The 18235-nt window shown below is 39.2% G+C and overlaps 1 protein-coding gene across 2 annotated transcripts in view; it reads left to right on the top strand.

Annotated features, from left to right (window-relative positions):
• GLB1 (galactosidase beta 1) overlaps positions 1–18235 on the top strand; it is a 40207-nt gene that overhangs the window by 20185 nt on the left and 1787 nt on the right. Inside the window, exons 7-15 of one of the 2 annotated variants that reach the window (XM_042475167.1) lie at positions 138–196; positions 4381–4502; positions 4582–4622; positions 5430–5542; positions 8283–8357; positions 9060–9149; positions 10819–10932; positions 12386–12517; positions 16260–16484. In XM_042475167.1, coding sequence (XP_042331101.1) covers positions 138–196; positions 4381–4502; positions 4582–4622; positions 5430–5542; positions 8283–8357; positions 9060–9149; positions 10819–10932; positions 12386–12517; positions 16260–16484 — 971 coding nt within the window. Of the gene's footprint in view, positions 1–137; positions 197–4380; positions 4503–4581; positions 4623–5429; positions 5543–8282; positions 8358–9059; positions 9150–10818; positions 10933–12354; positions 12518–16259; positions 16485–18235 lie in introns of those variants that run through there. The other variant, XM_042475168.1, reaches the window with a different exon arrangement.

Genomic DNA, 18235 nt, shown 5'->3' with positions numbered 1-18235 from the left:
CTCTGCCTAGGCTGTTGTTCTCTCATTAAGCAGAGTCAGTTTGTTTGTACTACAGAAATGCAGTACCATTTAAAAGTTTAAGAGACACAGTAGGATAGGAATCAGATTATAATCTGTTTTATTATTATTATTTGCAGGTCGAAATGTCACAGCGGCATTTTTAACGCAGAGACACAGCGAGCCTAAAGGCCCCTTGGTATGATTATTCCCCCTGTATGATCATGAATATTGGTGAATGTGAGTACGTAACAGTAGAAAAATGGTGGTAGTAACCCTGACACTTGATATGGATTGAGGCTTGGTTTGATTTGTAGATATAGCCGGGCATATGATTCGTACAGCAAGATTAAAGTGTTTTAGTGCTGTTTTGGACACCTCAGGTGAGCACAGTATAGTGCTGACAAGGTAAAGAGCAACAGGAACAATGAAGCATGGGAGGTGAGTATATGTAGGAAAGTTTGATTAGGGTGGAAAAGAATGACCTTTCTGAAAAGATCTAGCTGCTACTTGATGAAAAATTCATGATGATCAGGGTGAGGTAATTGTAAGTCACTTTTGTCTGTGTTTATCTTTGTTTTACAAAGAGGTGGGAATCACCCATGGAAACTGATTAAAGTGCAAACAGTGAGCACAGTATCAAATACCAAAGTCCACATTGATGATGTCCAGCTCATAACCTGGCAACAGCACTTCCTGATATAAAAAGGCTCCTGACATTAGCATCCTGAGATCATTCTGCACAATTGCTGCAGTATGACTCCAAAATATGACTTAGGGCAAATATAACAAGGAGGTACAATGAATGGAGCCTTGGAGCCAATGACAACCAGTGTGAAGAAGCTGAATACGACCTTAAAGCAAAAGCGTCTTGTTTTCCTTCGCCTCTTAATAACTCTAACAATATTTGCAATTGCGTTCTAGTTGACATAAAATTATGCCCAAACTCACAGAAACTTCCATAGCACTATTGCACTTATATGTGGATTATCTTACTTGTATGAGTCATTTTGTCAGGGGACCCTGGATATTACTTCAATTTGTACATTTTAGCTCCCTCTGCTGCTTGCTGGTTAAAACTACTTTCTTGTTGGCTTACCCATATTCCTGGAAATACATTTGTTTTAGTGTGGTGCATTGAAAGTGTTTGACTTAGATGAGAGGCACATTGGTTCAAATCCCTACTAAATCATGAAGTTGACTGGGTGTCCCTGAACCAGGCAGAATTTCTCTGCCTAACCTGTATCACAGAGAAATGGCTGGGAACGTAAAAGGGCACATAGACTCAGGGTCATTTCCAAGCTTCTGGGATCTGCTGCAATACCAAGGCCCATCATTTGGAGCCAACACATATCACTGAGTGTAGCAGCAGACCTAGACACAAAATGGTGGCTCAGGATGAGAGCCAAAGATGTTTTCAATGTACCTAATTAGCTATACACTGTGTTGGCCTGCATATACAACTAGAAATTTATTTCCAAATTATGATAGGTCAGTCTCTAACAGTTTCAGTATTGTGTGGGAGGGCAGGAGAGAGAAAAACCTTTTGCTCTCCTGTTGTTAAATAATTAGGAAATCCTTCCCATTCCACTGCCAGTCATCCAGTGAACTATCAGTTGGTCTTGAATTACCTTCTACCTACCATAATACATTATTATCACATCTGATATTGTAGGACAGAATATTACAGGACAGTAATGTGTACCCACCCCAGGTATTGGATTGAAGCTCCCATCAGCCCTAGCAAGCATAATTTATTCAGCAACATTTGGAAGACCACATGGTCCCCATCACTATTGTAGCAAGAATTGGATACAGATGTGCAAGGAATAGATGTGAGCCAAAGCACATGTTGAGTTGGTCAGGGGAAGCCAGCTCTTACTTCATATGGCTCTTAGATCTTTAATGTGAGCAGATTTTCTTAACTTGTTTTCATTACTGACAGAGCAAATCTAAGAGTTTGTGCCACCCACAGATGGCACTGCAGTGTATGTAGTCACTACAGAGCTATGACAGCCAGCACTGCATAATGTAGCTTTGGCAGTGGAAGAAATGTAAATGAAGCTTATTCATCTTCATCTATACCTCTAGCTGTATCTGCATTGGCAAAGGGTACATTATGTCTAGTTGGGGTGGATTTTTTAAAACTAGATTGATCTGATAAACACATAATATTTTCCCCCTTCTGAGTCCCTTGTGTGTCATAAAAAGACTTTCTACCTCTGTTGTGACCAATGTGTCATTTTTTATTTCTAAAGTTCTTTGCAGGGGTTTCCTCATTCTGCTAATAGGAAATTAAATTTGAGACGTTGTGACTACAGTAAGATTGTATTTGGGCAGAGGGGCCCCCACCATTAGATAAAATGAAGCGGGTGCTTCAGGCAGCCAACCCCCAGTTCTTACTCCAGAGCCCCTTGGCCATTTCAATTCTCTCTGAGAACACCCATGCATGTGCCACAGAGTCTATCTTGCCCCCTATAACTGGCATCTGCTTTGGGGATGGTTGAGAACCCTATCTCCTAGTCTGTGTCGAAATACAAAAGTTGGCTTTTGTAGATAGAAAGGGATGCCATCTTGTCTTTTGTCTCATGAAGAAAAACATCCTGGCTGGCCCTGCTTGTGAGGCTGAGATAAGAACTAGAATTCACGTGTGCCAGCTAGATCAGCAAAAATGAACTTCCATGATATCTATCACATAACAGCAGGAGGCCTGTGGCAGTTTAAAGGCAGCCAAATTTACTATTGCAAGGATTTTGTAGGCTTTGTTTGTTGCTTTTGGTGCAAAAGACTAACATGACTCCTGCTTAGGAATTTATCAGAAAACCAAAAATCTAAAACCACTACATTGTTACAATAGTGATTATAACTACAGTTTATGGCTGCTTAGAAATCTATGCTGTAAGTGTGTATTGTAAACATGACTAAAAAGCCACTGGATCACGCATCTACATAGCTTTGAAGGTTCTTGGGAAGAAAGAAGATACAAAACTTAGATTCAAGTATTGTAATGTATACCAAGGGCCATCTAGTCTAGACACCTATAGAAATCAAAAACTAAAGCATTCCTTAGAAGTGGCCATCCGACTTCTGTTTAAACTCCTCCAACAAAGGAGAGTTCGCTGCTTTCCAGGTCAGTTACACTGTTGAATAGAACTTACCATCAGGAGGTCCTTCCCAATGTCTTAGTCAGAATGTTCTTTCTTTGATTACATTGGTTCAGGTCCTGAGACAATGAAAAAGTTTGCTCCATCTTCTACATGACAACTCTTCAGATTTTTAAAAAGATGGCTGTTATATCATCCTAATCCTCCTCAAAGTTTCTCCATAAGGCTTGGTTCCCAGACCTTTTTTTTCTCTTTTTCACCTTCATTGGGACACATTCCAGATTGTCCATTTCCTCCTTAAGCATTATTGGGCACAGTATTCCAGGTGAGGTCTGACAAAAGAAGAACAGAATGATACTCTTACTTTCCTCTAGAATTGTTCTCTCCTGGAATCTCATCTAGAAGCTTTTCTGATATCCATGTCAAGCTGACAGGTTGGCAGTTCTTCTGTCTCTTTTTTCTTTTTGAAGATGACAGACAAAATTTGCCAGCCTCCAATTGGCAGGGACCTCATATGATCTACAAGAATTCTAGAAAATTAGAGAAGAGGCTCTTAGAGGACATCTGCAAGTTCATTTAGTATCCTTGGATGCATTTTGTTTGACCTTACATATTTAAATTCATTTAGAGTAGCCATATGTTTCTCTTTACCGATTTTGGACTGCAGCCCCATCACTGCATCATTTCTCGTTTTCACATCTATAATTATATTTCCTTCTCTGTGAAACTCTGAGTGAATTCTAAAAAATTAGTGAAGCAAAGCTTCCTTTGAAGAAACTATTATTATTTTCTCGAGAAAGCATTATCTGTTTGTTATGCTTAATAATTCAGCTATGTCTTAATTAAACTATAGCATTCCAAAACAAAAATTATCATTAACTGTTAAACTAAATCTTGGACCAGTCATGACAAGCCTTGGGCTCACACATACCATTCTCTGTACTAGTGTGCAACAAAAGAGGGCCTTGAAAGCAGAAGACCAAATATATTCTAAAATGTGGCTAGCAGTTCTGTTTAAGTCCAGTATGCACATGAGCACTTGCATATTTTTTCCTGTTTGATTGAAATGTAACACCTTTATCAAACCATGCCCTTTGTTTTTCAGCTTTACATACAGTGAGGTATTTTCATAACCACTGAAGAACTTCATCCCCTTGGGTTTACTGTTAACAGGGGGGATAGGAAAATTGCATAGCTTTCTAGATTAACATTGGATTAGACTCTCAGTTTTACAATTCTATTCTGTTCAGAAGTTCCCTTTGTATGTTGTTCCTTGCAGGTCAATTCAGAGTTTTACACTGGCTGGTTGGATCACTGGGGTCAACGTCATTCCACTGTACCAGCGTCAATTTTGGCTAAAAGTCTTTATGAGATCCTGGCAAGCGGTGCTAATGTGAACATGTAGGTTCATCAGGATCTGTTTAAATGAGACCATCTGTGCAGCATCCTTGAATGTTTATGTAATTCTTTGTCTTTTCAGGTACATGTTCATAGGAGGGACTAATTTTGGCTATTGGAATGGTAAGGGGTGTCGTGTGTTTGTGTTTAACTGGGCATTATTTAGTCGAGTCATTTCAATATTGGGATTGTTTCTCTTTAAAAGAACGGGAAAAGCGGATATGAGAATAATAACTCTGGCAGTTACAACAGAAGCCTACTCTTCTTCTTTTTTTTGAAACAGAGGAGAAACGCAACATTATCTGAAACCATGGCATTGCAGTTGGCCCTTGGTATCTGCTGGAATTTGGTTTAAAAACTCTCCATGGATACCAAAATCTGTGGATGCTCAAGTGCCGTTATATATAGTGGTGTAGTAACATGGCATCCCTGGTATAAAATGGCAAAATCAATTACTTTTAGGTTTTTTTTTCTTTGTGCGAATATTTTTGAGCTGTGGTTGGCTGAATCTGTGGATGCAGAATCCATGGACAGTAAGGGAAGTTAAGGTTTCATCACATGCAGAATAATAGTTTTGTGTCTAGAGATACATCAAAGGACAAAACAAAACAAAGCAAAAAAACATGAATGGTGTTCATGTGAGTTACCTAAGGGCTTAGATTATGACAGTGACTGGAGAGGGTAGGTGCTTCAAGTCAGGCCATCTTGCTGGGGTCATAATTTAGCATTTATGTAATGAAGGAATTGGCACAATCTGCTGCTGGAAAATCAAATGCTAAAATATATATCCCCCACTCATATGTACCCTTTTTCAAATTAATCAGTAGAGATGTTCACAATGGAGATAAGACAAAGTAAAGGCTATCCTGCTGATGGATAGTGTAACAGAAGCAACCAACTGTTCTGTCTGTATTCTTTTCTTCCTTGCAGGAGCAAATATGCCTTATATGCCACAACCTACTAGCTATGATTATGATGCTCCATTGAGTGAAGCAGGAGATCTTACAGAGAAATATTTTGCCATCATGGAAGTCATTGCCATGGTGAGTTCCTTCTGAAGCTTTACTGATGCATCTCATCTGACATTAGGCTTTGCTTCCAGTTTTTTATAACTATTGAAAACAATGGCTGTGGCAGGATTCTTAGGAGCTTTCTGAAATGTTTCAGTTGAGCAGGATTAGCTCATAAAAATGGAAATGTAGTTCCCACTCATGTCTAGAGATAAAATTTAGTTAATCCTCTTTTCTAATTATGAAGAAATAACTAAGCTACTTTACAATTGTAACTCAACAAGGGATAACTTCAATTCCTTTGTAGTATAACTGTAATTTAAACATGTTTTTTATAGTTATGGAGCTATGACCACACTATATCATGGAAGGGGTTTTTGAGTGTAGTGTGCTGTTGTGAGTCTTCAAGCATCAGTAGGGTGGATGGGAAGAAAGAGTTTGTATTACAGGCCAATGGCTTGTAGCATTTAAACATTTCAGACTTTTTAAAAAGTAAAAGTAACCTAGGTCCAAAACACACTGCAGAAATAATCCAGATCGAGACCACTTTATCTGCCCTGGTTCATTTCTAGGGAGTCCTGGGAATTGTAGTTTAGTGTGTCACCAGAGCTCTCTGACAGAGAAGGTTAAATGTCTCACAAAACTAGTTCCCAGAATTCCCTAGCATTGCCAGGGCAGTTAAAGCAGTCTCAAACTGGGTTATTTCTGCAGTGTGTTTTGGACCCTAGTTACTTTTGAGAAGTCTGGGGTTATTTTATATGTTGCAACTGTGATGGTAAACTAACCACCTTTAGAGTTATAACTAACTGCTTTCTTATTAAGTAGTTTTTGATTATCTATTACAGGGGTAGGCAACCTGCGGCCCGCGGGCCGGATGCGGCCCGGCAAGGCCTTGGGACCGGCCCCAGCCCGGTCCTGCCGCCGATTGCCGCCGGGGCCTTTGGCGTCTCGCGCAAGGGGCATGGTGGGGCAATTGTCTATAGAAGCCTCAGAAACATGCATTTATCTTAACATTTTTTAAAAAATCGACATTTTTTTTTCACGTGTCCTCCATTTTTTATTTAAAAAGTGCCCTCCATTTGAAAATTTTGTCCTACATTTGTCCCAGTTTATTTATTTATTTAATTTCTTTAAAAAAAATATTTAATTATTTATTTTTTGGCTTTGGCCCCCCCAGTTGTCTGAGGGACAGCAGCCCGGCCCCCGGCTCAAAAGGGTTGCCTACCCCTGATCTATTAAGATATGATGATTTAATCCAGAATTTGATAATACAATTATGGATGTGATGGCGATTGGCATTGATTGCCAGGGTTGATTCGGCTGATCTGACTGGCTAGGTGGGTGTCCCCTTCCTCCCTCACTGCTCCATGTGCATCCCTCCTGAAACTGTGCACTCAATGGAAGAGGATGGCCATCCCAGATAGGAGTGTACTATTATTCGGTGACACACTTATTCCACTGACCAAATTTCCCTTTCCCTGTATGAGATGTTGTTTGAACAGGAATGTGGGTGGGTGGGGATGCTGGATATATTCCAGAACCTGCTTACCAATGAGACAGAACTCCAAGGAATCAAAATTCCTTAGAGTAACTCATGGTAGAAAAATTGGAATATTGAGAAGTCAATTGAACTAGACCCTAGGAATTTTAATGACACTTGGAATAGGAGTTAGGTGCTGTCTGCAACACATTGAGCCAGGGAACACTGGGATGGTCTCCTGGGCTGCATCTGCACTACAGAATAATGTAGTTTCTCATTGCTTTAACTGCTGTGGGTTAATGCTATGACATTCTGGGATTTGTGATTTTGTGAGTTACTTAGCATTCTCTCTCAGAGTTCTCTGGTGCCACAACAAATTACAAATGCCAAGATTTTAAAGGAAGGAGCCATGATAGTTAAAGCAGTGTTTAATTCCATTAATTTTGCAGTGTGGCAGCAAGGGAACCGTCCAGTTAAAAAGATTGTATGTACAGCGCTGTGTAAATTTACAGCACTTTATAAATAAAGGTTAATAATAATAATAACAACAACAACAACAACCTTAGAGTAGTGCATATATTTCAGTCGGGATTTACAGAGCAGCATCCCAGTGGATAAAACCCCAAACTAGTCTGGCTGGAAACAAAAACTAGTAAGAAAGTCAACTACTAATGCCATAGACCAGATGCAACTGTGGAGCATTACCATAATGGCTACAGGCATCCTACCTACATCAAAGGTTATTACATTGTTTTCATGTTGGAAGTGATTCAACATCTGAATATGCTGTCTGAATTTAAAACAGCATTAATGACCAATCTCTTTCAGGCTTATCCAGATTATTTTTAAATTGTGATTTTTAAATGATGAATTTTAAATATGGATTGTTTTAATATGTATGGGGCTGTACATACGGGTGGCAAAACGCTGCATGTCCTTGCTGCGTATCATTCACAGCAGCCAAACCGCGTGGGAACGATATGCAGCCAGTAAGAAGCTGCCTAGAGCAGCTTCTTCCTTGCAATGTCATAAAGGCTGTGACACAGCCCTATGATGCTGCTTTCTATGTGCGATGTGCGGACGCTGTGCACTGATGTTTTGTTTTTAATTGATGTCGTGCATTTGTTAATTTGTTGTTGTTCACACCTTGATTCATGGGGAGAGGTGGGTTAGAAATAAAGATTATTATTATTATTATTATTATTATTCATGTACCAGATTAACTCAGGCTGAATCAAGTTGGTCATTTGAGTTGCGAAGGAGGCTATTATATTTTTGTTATGTTGTTCTTAGTTCAAGCAAATACCAGAGGGCCCTATACCTCCAACAACTCCCAAGTTTGCCTATGGACGTGTTCCACTGAGAAAGGTAAATATGTGTGTTTGTCTCTGTGTCTGTGTGTTGTACAGTAGATGAATTTTCATGTGCATAGGGTGGACAGTTCAGTTTTATAAAAGGCAGATATCAATTTGCTTTATCAGCAGTCTGTAAACTTGGGAGAGCTTTGTGAGTTTTTGAGGACCAGATTCTTGAGCTTGGAGAGGGAAGTCTCTGACTTTCTTAGTGGAAGTAAGTAAACTAATTAAGTGCTTTCTCTGGTGAATTTTTCATTGTATAAAGAACACTATAAAGTTCCATTACATGCAGCAACTTCTGAGAAACTAGTTCTTGGAAAAAGAGATGCCTTCAAGGTCTTAGAAGGCTCAGGGTGTTCATCTGCTTTACAAATGTGGTTGTAAAGTGTGCAAACATTTTCGTCTTACACAGTCACTCTCTTAACGTACCTGCAATTTTGGCAATTCTTTTGGAACTGTTTAAGAGCATTTCCTTTTTCCTATCTTACACATTAAGTTTTTGATGAGATGATGATGATAATGATGATGATGATGTTGATGATGAATTGCACTAGTATACTACTTCATACAAGAACATTTCTATGCATATGCATTGTCCTGTAAGCAATCTTTATTTTTATGCTGAATGACCAGAATTTGTTAATGTAAGCATGAATTCATGTAGACATTTACAGTTTAAATTTCAAATTATAGCCTGTCATTGCTGCATTTGTAGGCGGGTACAGTGAGGGAGCGTCTCAAGGACTTGTCACCATCAGGACCAGTGAAAACGGCTTACCCTTTAACATTTGTTCAACTGAAGCAGGTAGGCATTCATCCTAGAATGGTGTTGAGGCAGCATATTGTACAGTCTCTTAAAACAAAATATGCTGTTTGGAACAATTATTATAACATAAAAACTGATTATCTTACATTAGCTGTGAATTGACAACTGTTTCATCCTATGTGGCAGTCTTTTCAGGAGAGATTGTAAGCTCTTCAGGAAGATCTGATCTTGTTGTATTCTCTGTACTTTCTGTAGAGAACTACGGGATTATTACGCTCGGCTTTTAAATCACAATTATAGTTGTAAAATAGCACCTTTGGCGATATTTCTCACATGATGTTGACTCCAACCCATAGCTGCTGTGTATGCCAAGTGAAGTTATTGCATCCTTTTTCATTGACCATAAAACCCATCAGTAGCTCCCAATCTCATGGCAATCCCAGTTGCAATATTGGCAGTCATGTGGTATCACAGTCTCCTACTCTTTCCTCCTCCCCCTTGCTATTTCCAAACAGCCTGATTTGCTTTTTTGTATGTGTGTTTCTTTTCTTTTTTTAAAAAAACCCTTAAAACTCACATTGCCAGAACTGCAGACTTGCATTTTAAAAAGTTTAGAAAAGCCAAACAAATAAACAAACATGCAACCCTCCCAAGGCATGCTGGGTAGGGCATAGGGCAGGTAGACAAGGTTAAAGGGGATTCTGGATTCTAGAGTTGGACAGCCACCTCAGCTGGCAGATACAGTACTGAGTGTCACGAAATGGCAGCAAATAGTTAATTAGTTATTTGACACTTTTGCTTTCTGATGGTTCAGTGTACACAAACTTTGTTTAATGCGCAAAATTGTTAAAAATATTATGTATAAAATCCCATTCAGGCTATGTCTACAAGTTCTGTATGAAACATAAATGAATTTTGTGTTTAGATGTGGATCCCATCTCCAAGATTTTTCATTATGTATATGCAAATATTCCAAAATAGAAAAAAATCCAAAGCAGTTACAAAGATTTATGGTATCTGTTACTATATTCTATAAGTAGTGTCTAGGTTACAGTTTCACATAAGACTCTGAGCTTTAAAACTTGGTTGCTACTTTATGACTTTACCAGCCATACCAATTCAATTTCCACACTTGACCTCTTTTGAGGCCAACCTGGGTACTCAAAACCCCTTCCAACTGCCCCTTTCAGCAGTGTATCTCAGTCACCTTGGCTGTTAAAACCCCTCAGGGTTTAATATACCTCTGACTCAGAGCTCTTTCCCTATCTGGTTCCTATCCACCTCAACATGCGACACTCAGCGTATTTATATCTGCTCCTGAGAGTAGTCCCCACTTTTTCTTGGCGAAACTCGCATTGGCTAATGCCAGGCTCACTCTGATTGGATGTTGCCCACATTCCAGTCTGCCTTTTCTCCACACATGTTACAAACCTCTTCCTCACAGTTAGTCTCAAAGGTGATACAAATTTCTTTGTATGCTGAGCCAGACTAGCACAGCAGTGTACATATTAATAGGTACTGCTTCTGTTTTGATTAGACTGAATTCTTAAAACCAACATAGTTTTTACTGTGCGGTGGCTAAAAGTGAGTTATAATGAAATAAAGGTTGGGGAGGTTCTTTTCTTCAGTTTGTAACGTGGTTTTGATTTGTCAGAGTAAGTACAGTAACATCTTATTTCATGGCTTTCCCTTCTCTGTTCCCTTCAAGTACTTTGGATATGTATTATACAGAACCAAGTTACCAAAAAACTGTAGTGCGGAAACTCTTCAGTCATCAATATATGGTGGAATTCATGATCGTGCCTATGTCTCTGTGGATGGGGTAAGGGGTCAAAATACCATACCTTCCAGTTTTCTTGTTGTTAAAGCTACAATTGTAGGTGGGTGGTTTTTTTCTGGCTGGTTTTTCTTTTTTCATTATTTATTTATTTATTTCATGTGTGATTGGTCATCTACTCCCCATGGTGAGGGTCCAATCCTTATCTGCTTCTATAACCATGATTAAATACCAAAAAAGAAAAACTTTTGTAATTCTCATAGGTAGAAAGAGACAGCCCATGGACATTACCCATGCTTTTGCATGGCCTTGCACCCATGCCAGCTTTCACCAACTCAATGCTGCACAAAGAACACTGATGAGAGATCAGATCTTGTATTCCTAGTTGCACAGCGTTGCAGAAAATGCTGGCTTTCTGCAGAAGCTGAGATGGTGCTGAAGTGAGCTTCATTGGAGGAAAGAGTGAAGCTTCCAGAGGAAGGGCCTCTCCCTTGACATCTTCTGGCCCTCTGAGAGAGTCTCAAGGGAAGTCACCCCTTGGATCAAATGAGTTCCACATCCCTCCTTTTGCAGTTGGAGGCACGGCAGTGTAGTGCCCTCATGGTTCTATTGTGCTTTGTTGCATACACTTTAGAATTGCACTTTGATGGGTGTTCCTGTCAAGCGTAGAGCCAGAGATCATCCCCACATTTGTGTGATACTTTGGAGCTGCTAAGAAGTCGTAAGAAGCATCAGATAGATAGAAGGACAAACTAGGTTCATGCTCAAGACAATAACCAGGACTTATAATTTCACAGTGCTTCTGGCATACGCAAAGCATGTTAGAAATGCCATGTTACTGATTTCTTGCCACTGCCCCTCTCCCAGAAGGCAAATCTTGGACTTGGGGAGGAGAAACCTTCCACCATTGTATCACAACATCAAGGAAAGAGAAATTTTTGGGGGGCAGGGGGAATCCAAAAACACATGAGACTGTGAGGCTCACTTTGGGTGATATTTGCCAACACATCAGGGATGGATGAATCTACTGTCCAGCCTGTGGTTCATGTTTTTGTAGTTCTGACTGAAAAGTCACTCCCCCCTCCCAATTTCAATTATATTTCTACTTATTTTTTAAATAGAAAGATAAGAGCACCAAGAATATCATGGGTTGCTTTCATTACCTGTTTGACTACACGTGTCAAGCATATATCACTTTGATTAAGCCTCTTAAACTTCATGACCTTTGTGGGTGGGGAAATTCATATTTTGCTAGAACATGTTATTATGTCTCAGCACATGAAAACTTAAGGATTTTGAGGTACTCAAATGAGTATCGTAGTGTGCACCTTATTCAGATTATGAGTTGGCAGCGTTTGGCTGGAAGTTAAGTTCTTATTAAATCACTACAATGAAAGTACAGATAAACCAAACAATAGAGATGTGTAGTGCACACTAAAGTAGTTTGTGTTCTGCACCCTGTTTCAGGTTTGGATTTAAAGTGTTGATGTTCATGCAGGTTCCTCAAGGAGTTCTTGAAAGAAATGGTCTGCAAAAGCTAAATATAACGGGGAAGGTTGGAACATACTTGGACTTGTTGGTAGAAAGTATGGGCCGAGTAAATTATGGAAGATTCAACAATGACTTCAAGGTATATCTTCACCTGTCAGTAATTATCCAGCAAAATGTAACCATGCTAATATCTCTTGGGAGCAAAATAATTTAATTCTGTTGGATGTGTGCTTGCAACATCTGTAGTGAAAGAGAAAAAGAAAGGAAGACATCTGACACAATCATAGGTCTTTAACTAGCAAAAGAATGTGTCCTCCTAACATACAGTGGGTCCTTGGTATCCATTGGGGTTTGTTTGCAGGACCCGCAGTGGATACCAAAATCTGTGGATGCTCCAAGTCCTACTAAATACAGTAGCATAGTAAAATGGTGTCCTTTATATAAAATGGCAAAATTAAGGTTTGCTTTTTGGATTTTATATTTTTAAAAATATTTTCAAGCCATGGAGAGTCAAATCTATGGATCATTTATATACCGCTTCATACTGCCTAAACAATCTCTAAGAGGTTTTCAACTGTAAGCTAATTGCTCCCAACAAGCTGGGTACTCATTTTAGCAACCTCAGAAGGATGAAGGCCTGAGTCAACCCTGAGCCCTTGGCTAGTATTGAACTCACAACCTCATGGTTTGTGAGTGAGTAGCTACAGTAGAGGCATTTAAACATTGCTCCACTAGGGCTCTTGCACCACCAGGCCACAATATCTGCCTGCCTGCTTGTCCAATCATTGGGGTAAGCCAGGACGCTTAGCATAACTTCTAGGCCCTTCCCTTCCATCTTGAACATTATAGCAAGAAAAAATGAATGAACATTATAACATTGAGATGTTGTGGGATAATTTTAATTTGGGGGGTTTGTTAATTTTCTTCTTATAAAAATATTATAAGTTCATCTTGCCTCTGCTGCTCCATTTTTCAGTAATCTATGAGGCATAAGATCAAGCTATGCGAAGAGTTCACCTTAGCGTCAGTTCCTATAGGACATGTTATTCTCTTCATATTGTCCATTTCTTATATGGCATCATGTAGAATAGGAGTGGGTAAATTTTGCCCTTCCACATATTTGGGATCATAACTTCTACAGACTTTCTCCATTAGACTTGCCAGTTAGGGCTGATGAGAGTTGTAGGTCGAAGTACCTACATGTCTGTTGGTAGCCCACCTTGATGTAAAGAAACCTCTGTGTAGCCTGGTTGTCCATGGATGTAACTTGGAGTGGCCATCAGCCATATCTGTAACCTTGTGGCAGGATTCCCACCCACAAGCCACAGCAATGGCAGACATTATTACTAGCTATTGTATACAGCCTGGTTTATCATGAGGGTAGTGTGTGTGTGTGTGTGGAGTGTGGCTCCACGGCATCTAGTACACCAGAGGGATATAACTGATTAAATAAGTCTAGGTAAATTGGTTCTTATGTAAGCCCACTGGAGTATTTTAAAAAAACAATCCTTGCAGCCTAATAGAGGATATTATAATCTTTTAGGCCTGTTAGAGACTGCCAAAATAAAGCTGCTTCGGGTCTCTTTGGAGGTATGCTCTTTAAATGATGCATGGGTCCTAAGAGTCTGGAGGTCGCACCAAAGCCACACTCCATTCCTAAGCACTGGAGTGCAGCTTTGGTGCAGCTTTCTGATTCTTAGGATGCATGCATCATTTAAACAGCATACCTCCAAAGAGACCCAAAGCAGCTTTATTTTGGAAGTCTGTAACTTAGTCAAATATGTAAAAGGCTTCTTAATTAATCATAGATGGGAGGGGCGGGTTGAGTTGAGCTCTCAGAAATTTGCAGGTTTTCTACAGGATGTGGAAATTTGTGCATGTGAAACATAGTGTATCATAACGTTGAAAGGTGAGATCAGTATCCAAGATAAATTTTATCTGACAAAAGATCTCTGAAAAGGGAGCTTCAGAAAGGATGTGCTCAGGTATTACATTGTCAGCTTTGTCACATGAGCTCTGCCTCTTAGATCTACTAAGACACCATCAGATGTTAATACTGACGTGTCTGCTTGCTCTTCAGATAAGAAAACAAGACAGTTTTAAAGCCTGTGTTTCTGATTTAAGGCTTTGAAATGGAAACATATAATCACAGCTTGAAGAAAAATGGCTAAAATAAAGCTGGAAGATTTTGTTGTAATTCCTGTTCTCATTGAATAAGGGGGAAAAATAGAAGACACATTAAATAACAACTGTCTTATACTTTTCTTGCCATTGAAAAATCACTCCTGACAAACTCCTATGGAGTTTAATATGTTTAACAAGCATATCAATTGGGGTCAACAAAAATAAGTGAGCAGCTGGTGAACTTTAGAATGCACTCCTGTGCCTTTCCACTGTGAGTAAGCTTCACTGAACACAGTGAGACTTACTTTTAAGTAGATATATATGATTGTTAGTGTAGTGTTATTAGGTCAGAACAATAATGAGCACCTTTAGAATAGTGAAGGCTGGGTAAATGATTAGCTGAAAAACAATTATTTTTGTATATCATGCTTTTATTTTTAGAAAAAATTATGGACCCAGAATCTGGTAATGAATACATTTTTAATGGAGAAAATAAATTAGGAGTTCCTCTTTAAAACAAAGTCACCCAATGGCTTTCAGTGCCATAATATATTAATAGGAACTGTGCAAAGTGTTTTAAAGGTTTTAATAGAACAAAAATAACCAACACACAATGCTTTGCAGATCCATTGCAATAAATTATTTTGAATTTGTGTTTCCCGATTATCCAAATAAGAAATCTTCAGATGACACGACAATGATAATGTTACCAAAAATCAGCCTGTGGAAGAGTGGGCGAGAAGATTGGCATTTTCACATGCTTAACTTACAAACTTGTAACAAGTCTTGTAGAATTTAGAGTGGTCTTGGTTATCTCTAGTAGTCCTTATTTTTGTACTTAATTTCTCCATTAGCATGATGCTCCAACTCTGTCTAACCACCAAGAAAGTGACAGAGTATTTGATGAGCCTATTCAGTTATATGCAGTCTCTAAACATGCTGCCAGACACATGATTAGTTATTTATGGCTGCTACCACACTGCAGTTTGACATCACTCTCTGCCATGACTCAATGCTGTGGAATTCTGGGATTTGTAGTTTGGTGGGGACTCCAGAGCTCTCTGACAAGGAAGGCTAAATATTGTACTAAACTATAAATCGTAAAATTTCATAGCATTAAGTTGTGGCAGTTAAAGTGGTGTCAAACTGTTTTATTTCTGCAGTGTGTCAACAGGGCACAGGGCAATGGAGCACGGTCATCAACAGGGCAATGGGGCACCGTTGTCACGTGTGAGGGGCGGCGCTTCCAGATGCCCCTCGCCTCTCATATGTGACAAAGGCGTCAAAATGGCAGTGCCCTGTACAGATGGGCACTGCCATTTTGATGCAACAAATGCTTAGCGTCCACACATCGCGACGCCATTGTGACGTTGCGAGTGCGCAGCAAAACAAGGCGTGAGCAGGCCGCCCTTTTTGGGCGGTCTGTACCCCGCTTTAGAGAAAAAGACTTATTTGCATTATAAAAAGGGGTAGTATTTCCAACTCTGGTGATAAAGAAAGTGTTTGTGATGTAATTTTGCTAATTTCTGCAAATACCAAATCCCAGAAATATCACATCACATATGGTGGTGAGACCCCAGAACATTGCAAAGTAAAAACAGTTAAGACAAGACAAATTGTTTCTGAATAAAGTGAACTCCTGATGATTTCTCTTTTTGTTAGCTTATTTCATACCAAACAAGCCAATGTCGAACATCATTTGAAAGAACATTCTGCTTTTCTGTCACCAGTTATGTTTATGATAAATCTTTTTGCAGGGCCTGACTTCCAATGTTACTCTTGCTGAAGAGATACTCACTGACTGGGAGATATATCCACTGGACATTGACAGTGCAGTAGCTCAGGGCCTAATAAATGACAGGTCTGATGGGAATACATCAAACTATGAGTTGCCTACTTTTTATATTGGTAACTTTTCCATTCCTAGTGGAATCCCAGACTTGCCTCAGGACACCTACATCAAATTTCCTGGTTGGACAAAGGTGAGTTTTATTTTTGTGAAAAGTTCCACAAATGTTTGCATTGATGTTACTAGTACATAAGTAGAGGCTAAGTGTGAAACCGCTCAGTTGAAGATTACCAATAGCACTGGTTCTGCATTGGCCTTATACTTAAAAAACAATAATTATTTTATTCATACAGTGACTAGTGCTACATAACAACTTTAACACTGATAAAATGACTGAATCACCAGAAGATGGACAGTTGGTGGAGAACAAAAACCAAGTTGTCCTATCATACAAAGTGTAATGATCTCGTGTGCTGTGCAGATTGTGAGCCTCATCACATTAAAAACTAATCTGGCATGCAAATATGGAGAAGTACATTTATCTTTCCTTCTCCGCATGACATTGAAGCACTTTTGTTCTCTTCCAGTCGTAAAAACATGGGAGAAAGTGGTAAAAATGCCCTTTTTGCCAAACTGATTTTTCCAGTTTGGCAAAAGGGGTACTTTCACAACGCTTTTGTGACCCTTTCCCACACTTTGATTATTGGAAGAGAATGAAAGTGCTTCTACATCATGTGTTTCTCCATTTGTTTGTTTTTAATGTAATATGGCTCTGTATCTTGTATATCCCTGGTGACTGAATCTTATTAATGCTGATTAATTTGTGTTTAGTGTCCTAACTTTCAGAAAATGCCACTTTGTTGTGCAAATTCATTGGTGTCAGATTCATACTACAAGTTGGCTACGTTAATGGCTACTTTATTTTAGATCGCAGATTCTTAAAATTTAATCTGCAAGGTATTGTGTCTGCAGAAATAAAACAGTTTGACATCGCTTTAACTGGCATGACTCCATTCTATAGAATCTACAGAAACTTGTAGTTTGATCAGGCACCAGAGTTCTGACAGACCAGGCTTAATACCTAACCAAACTATAAATCCCACCATGACAGTTGAACTGGTGTCAAAGTGCTTTATTTCTGCAGTGTGGCAGGTCTTTGATTTGTTCAGAGTCTCAGCATATAGGTTCTGCTAGATCAGATCAAAGGCTTGTCTAGTCCAACCTCCTGTTTTTCACAGTGGTCAGTTAGATCACTCAGGAGGCCCTTAAGCCTACTGCTGTTGTTCCCTTGCAACTGGTCTTCAGAGGCATATTGCCACTGCTTCTGGAGGTACTATATATCCATCATAACAGCCTTATTCTCCAAAAATGCCTCAGTCTAATCCCTTTTAAAACCATCTAAATTATGCCCATCACCAGATCCTATAGGAGCAACTTGAACTGTTGTTGGTGTTGGTTCTCTTGCCTGTTCATATCATTCAGCTTTTCTGGATGACCTCAGGTTCTAGGATTAAGTAAAAGTAGTAGTATTACATGGCTTTTTAAAAATTTACGTATTTTTTCCATTTTTGTGTTGAATTAGTTTTGTGTGCTGTATCACAATGCTGAATATATTTGTTGTTAAATAGCTGAAGCACTATGATAATAATCAGAATAAAAAGTTCCCGCCTTCTTCCTGCAAAAGAGAGAGCAGTAAAATGTTTAAACTTTGCCAAAGCCACATCTGGAGATTATTTTGATAAGCGTGTTTCTGAGGTTGAGCCTTAGAAGCACCTTGTGGAAAATAACTGATAGTATCACCATCCAGAACTGCATATGTACAAGCAAAATTGTTTTAAAACATGTACATCTAAGTGTTTTTACTGGGTGCTTTGGAAAATGTTTAAATATGGAAAGTAGGCCCATTGATTCAAGTTACTGAATAGCAAGTCAAGACTTGAGTTG

Source organism: Sceloporus undulatus, chromosome 6 (assembly GCF_019175285.1).
Source record: "Sceloporus undulatus isolate JIND9_A2432 ecotype Alabama chromosome 6, SceUnd_v1.1, whole genome shotgun sequence".
Taxonomy (NCBI): domain Eukaryota; kingdom Metazoa; phylum Chordata; class Lepidosauria; order Squamata; family Phrynosomatidae; genus Sceloporus; species Sceloporus undulatus.
This window is presented reverse-complemented; position numbering and strand designations above follow the sequence as displayed.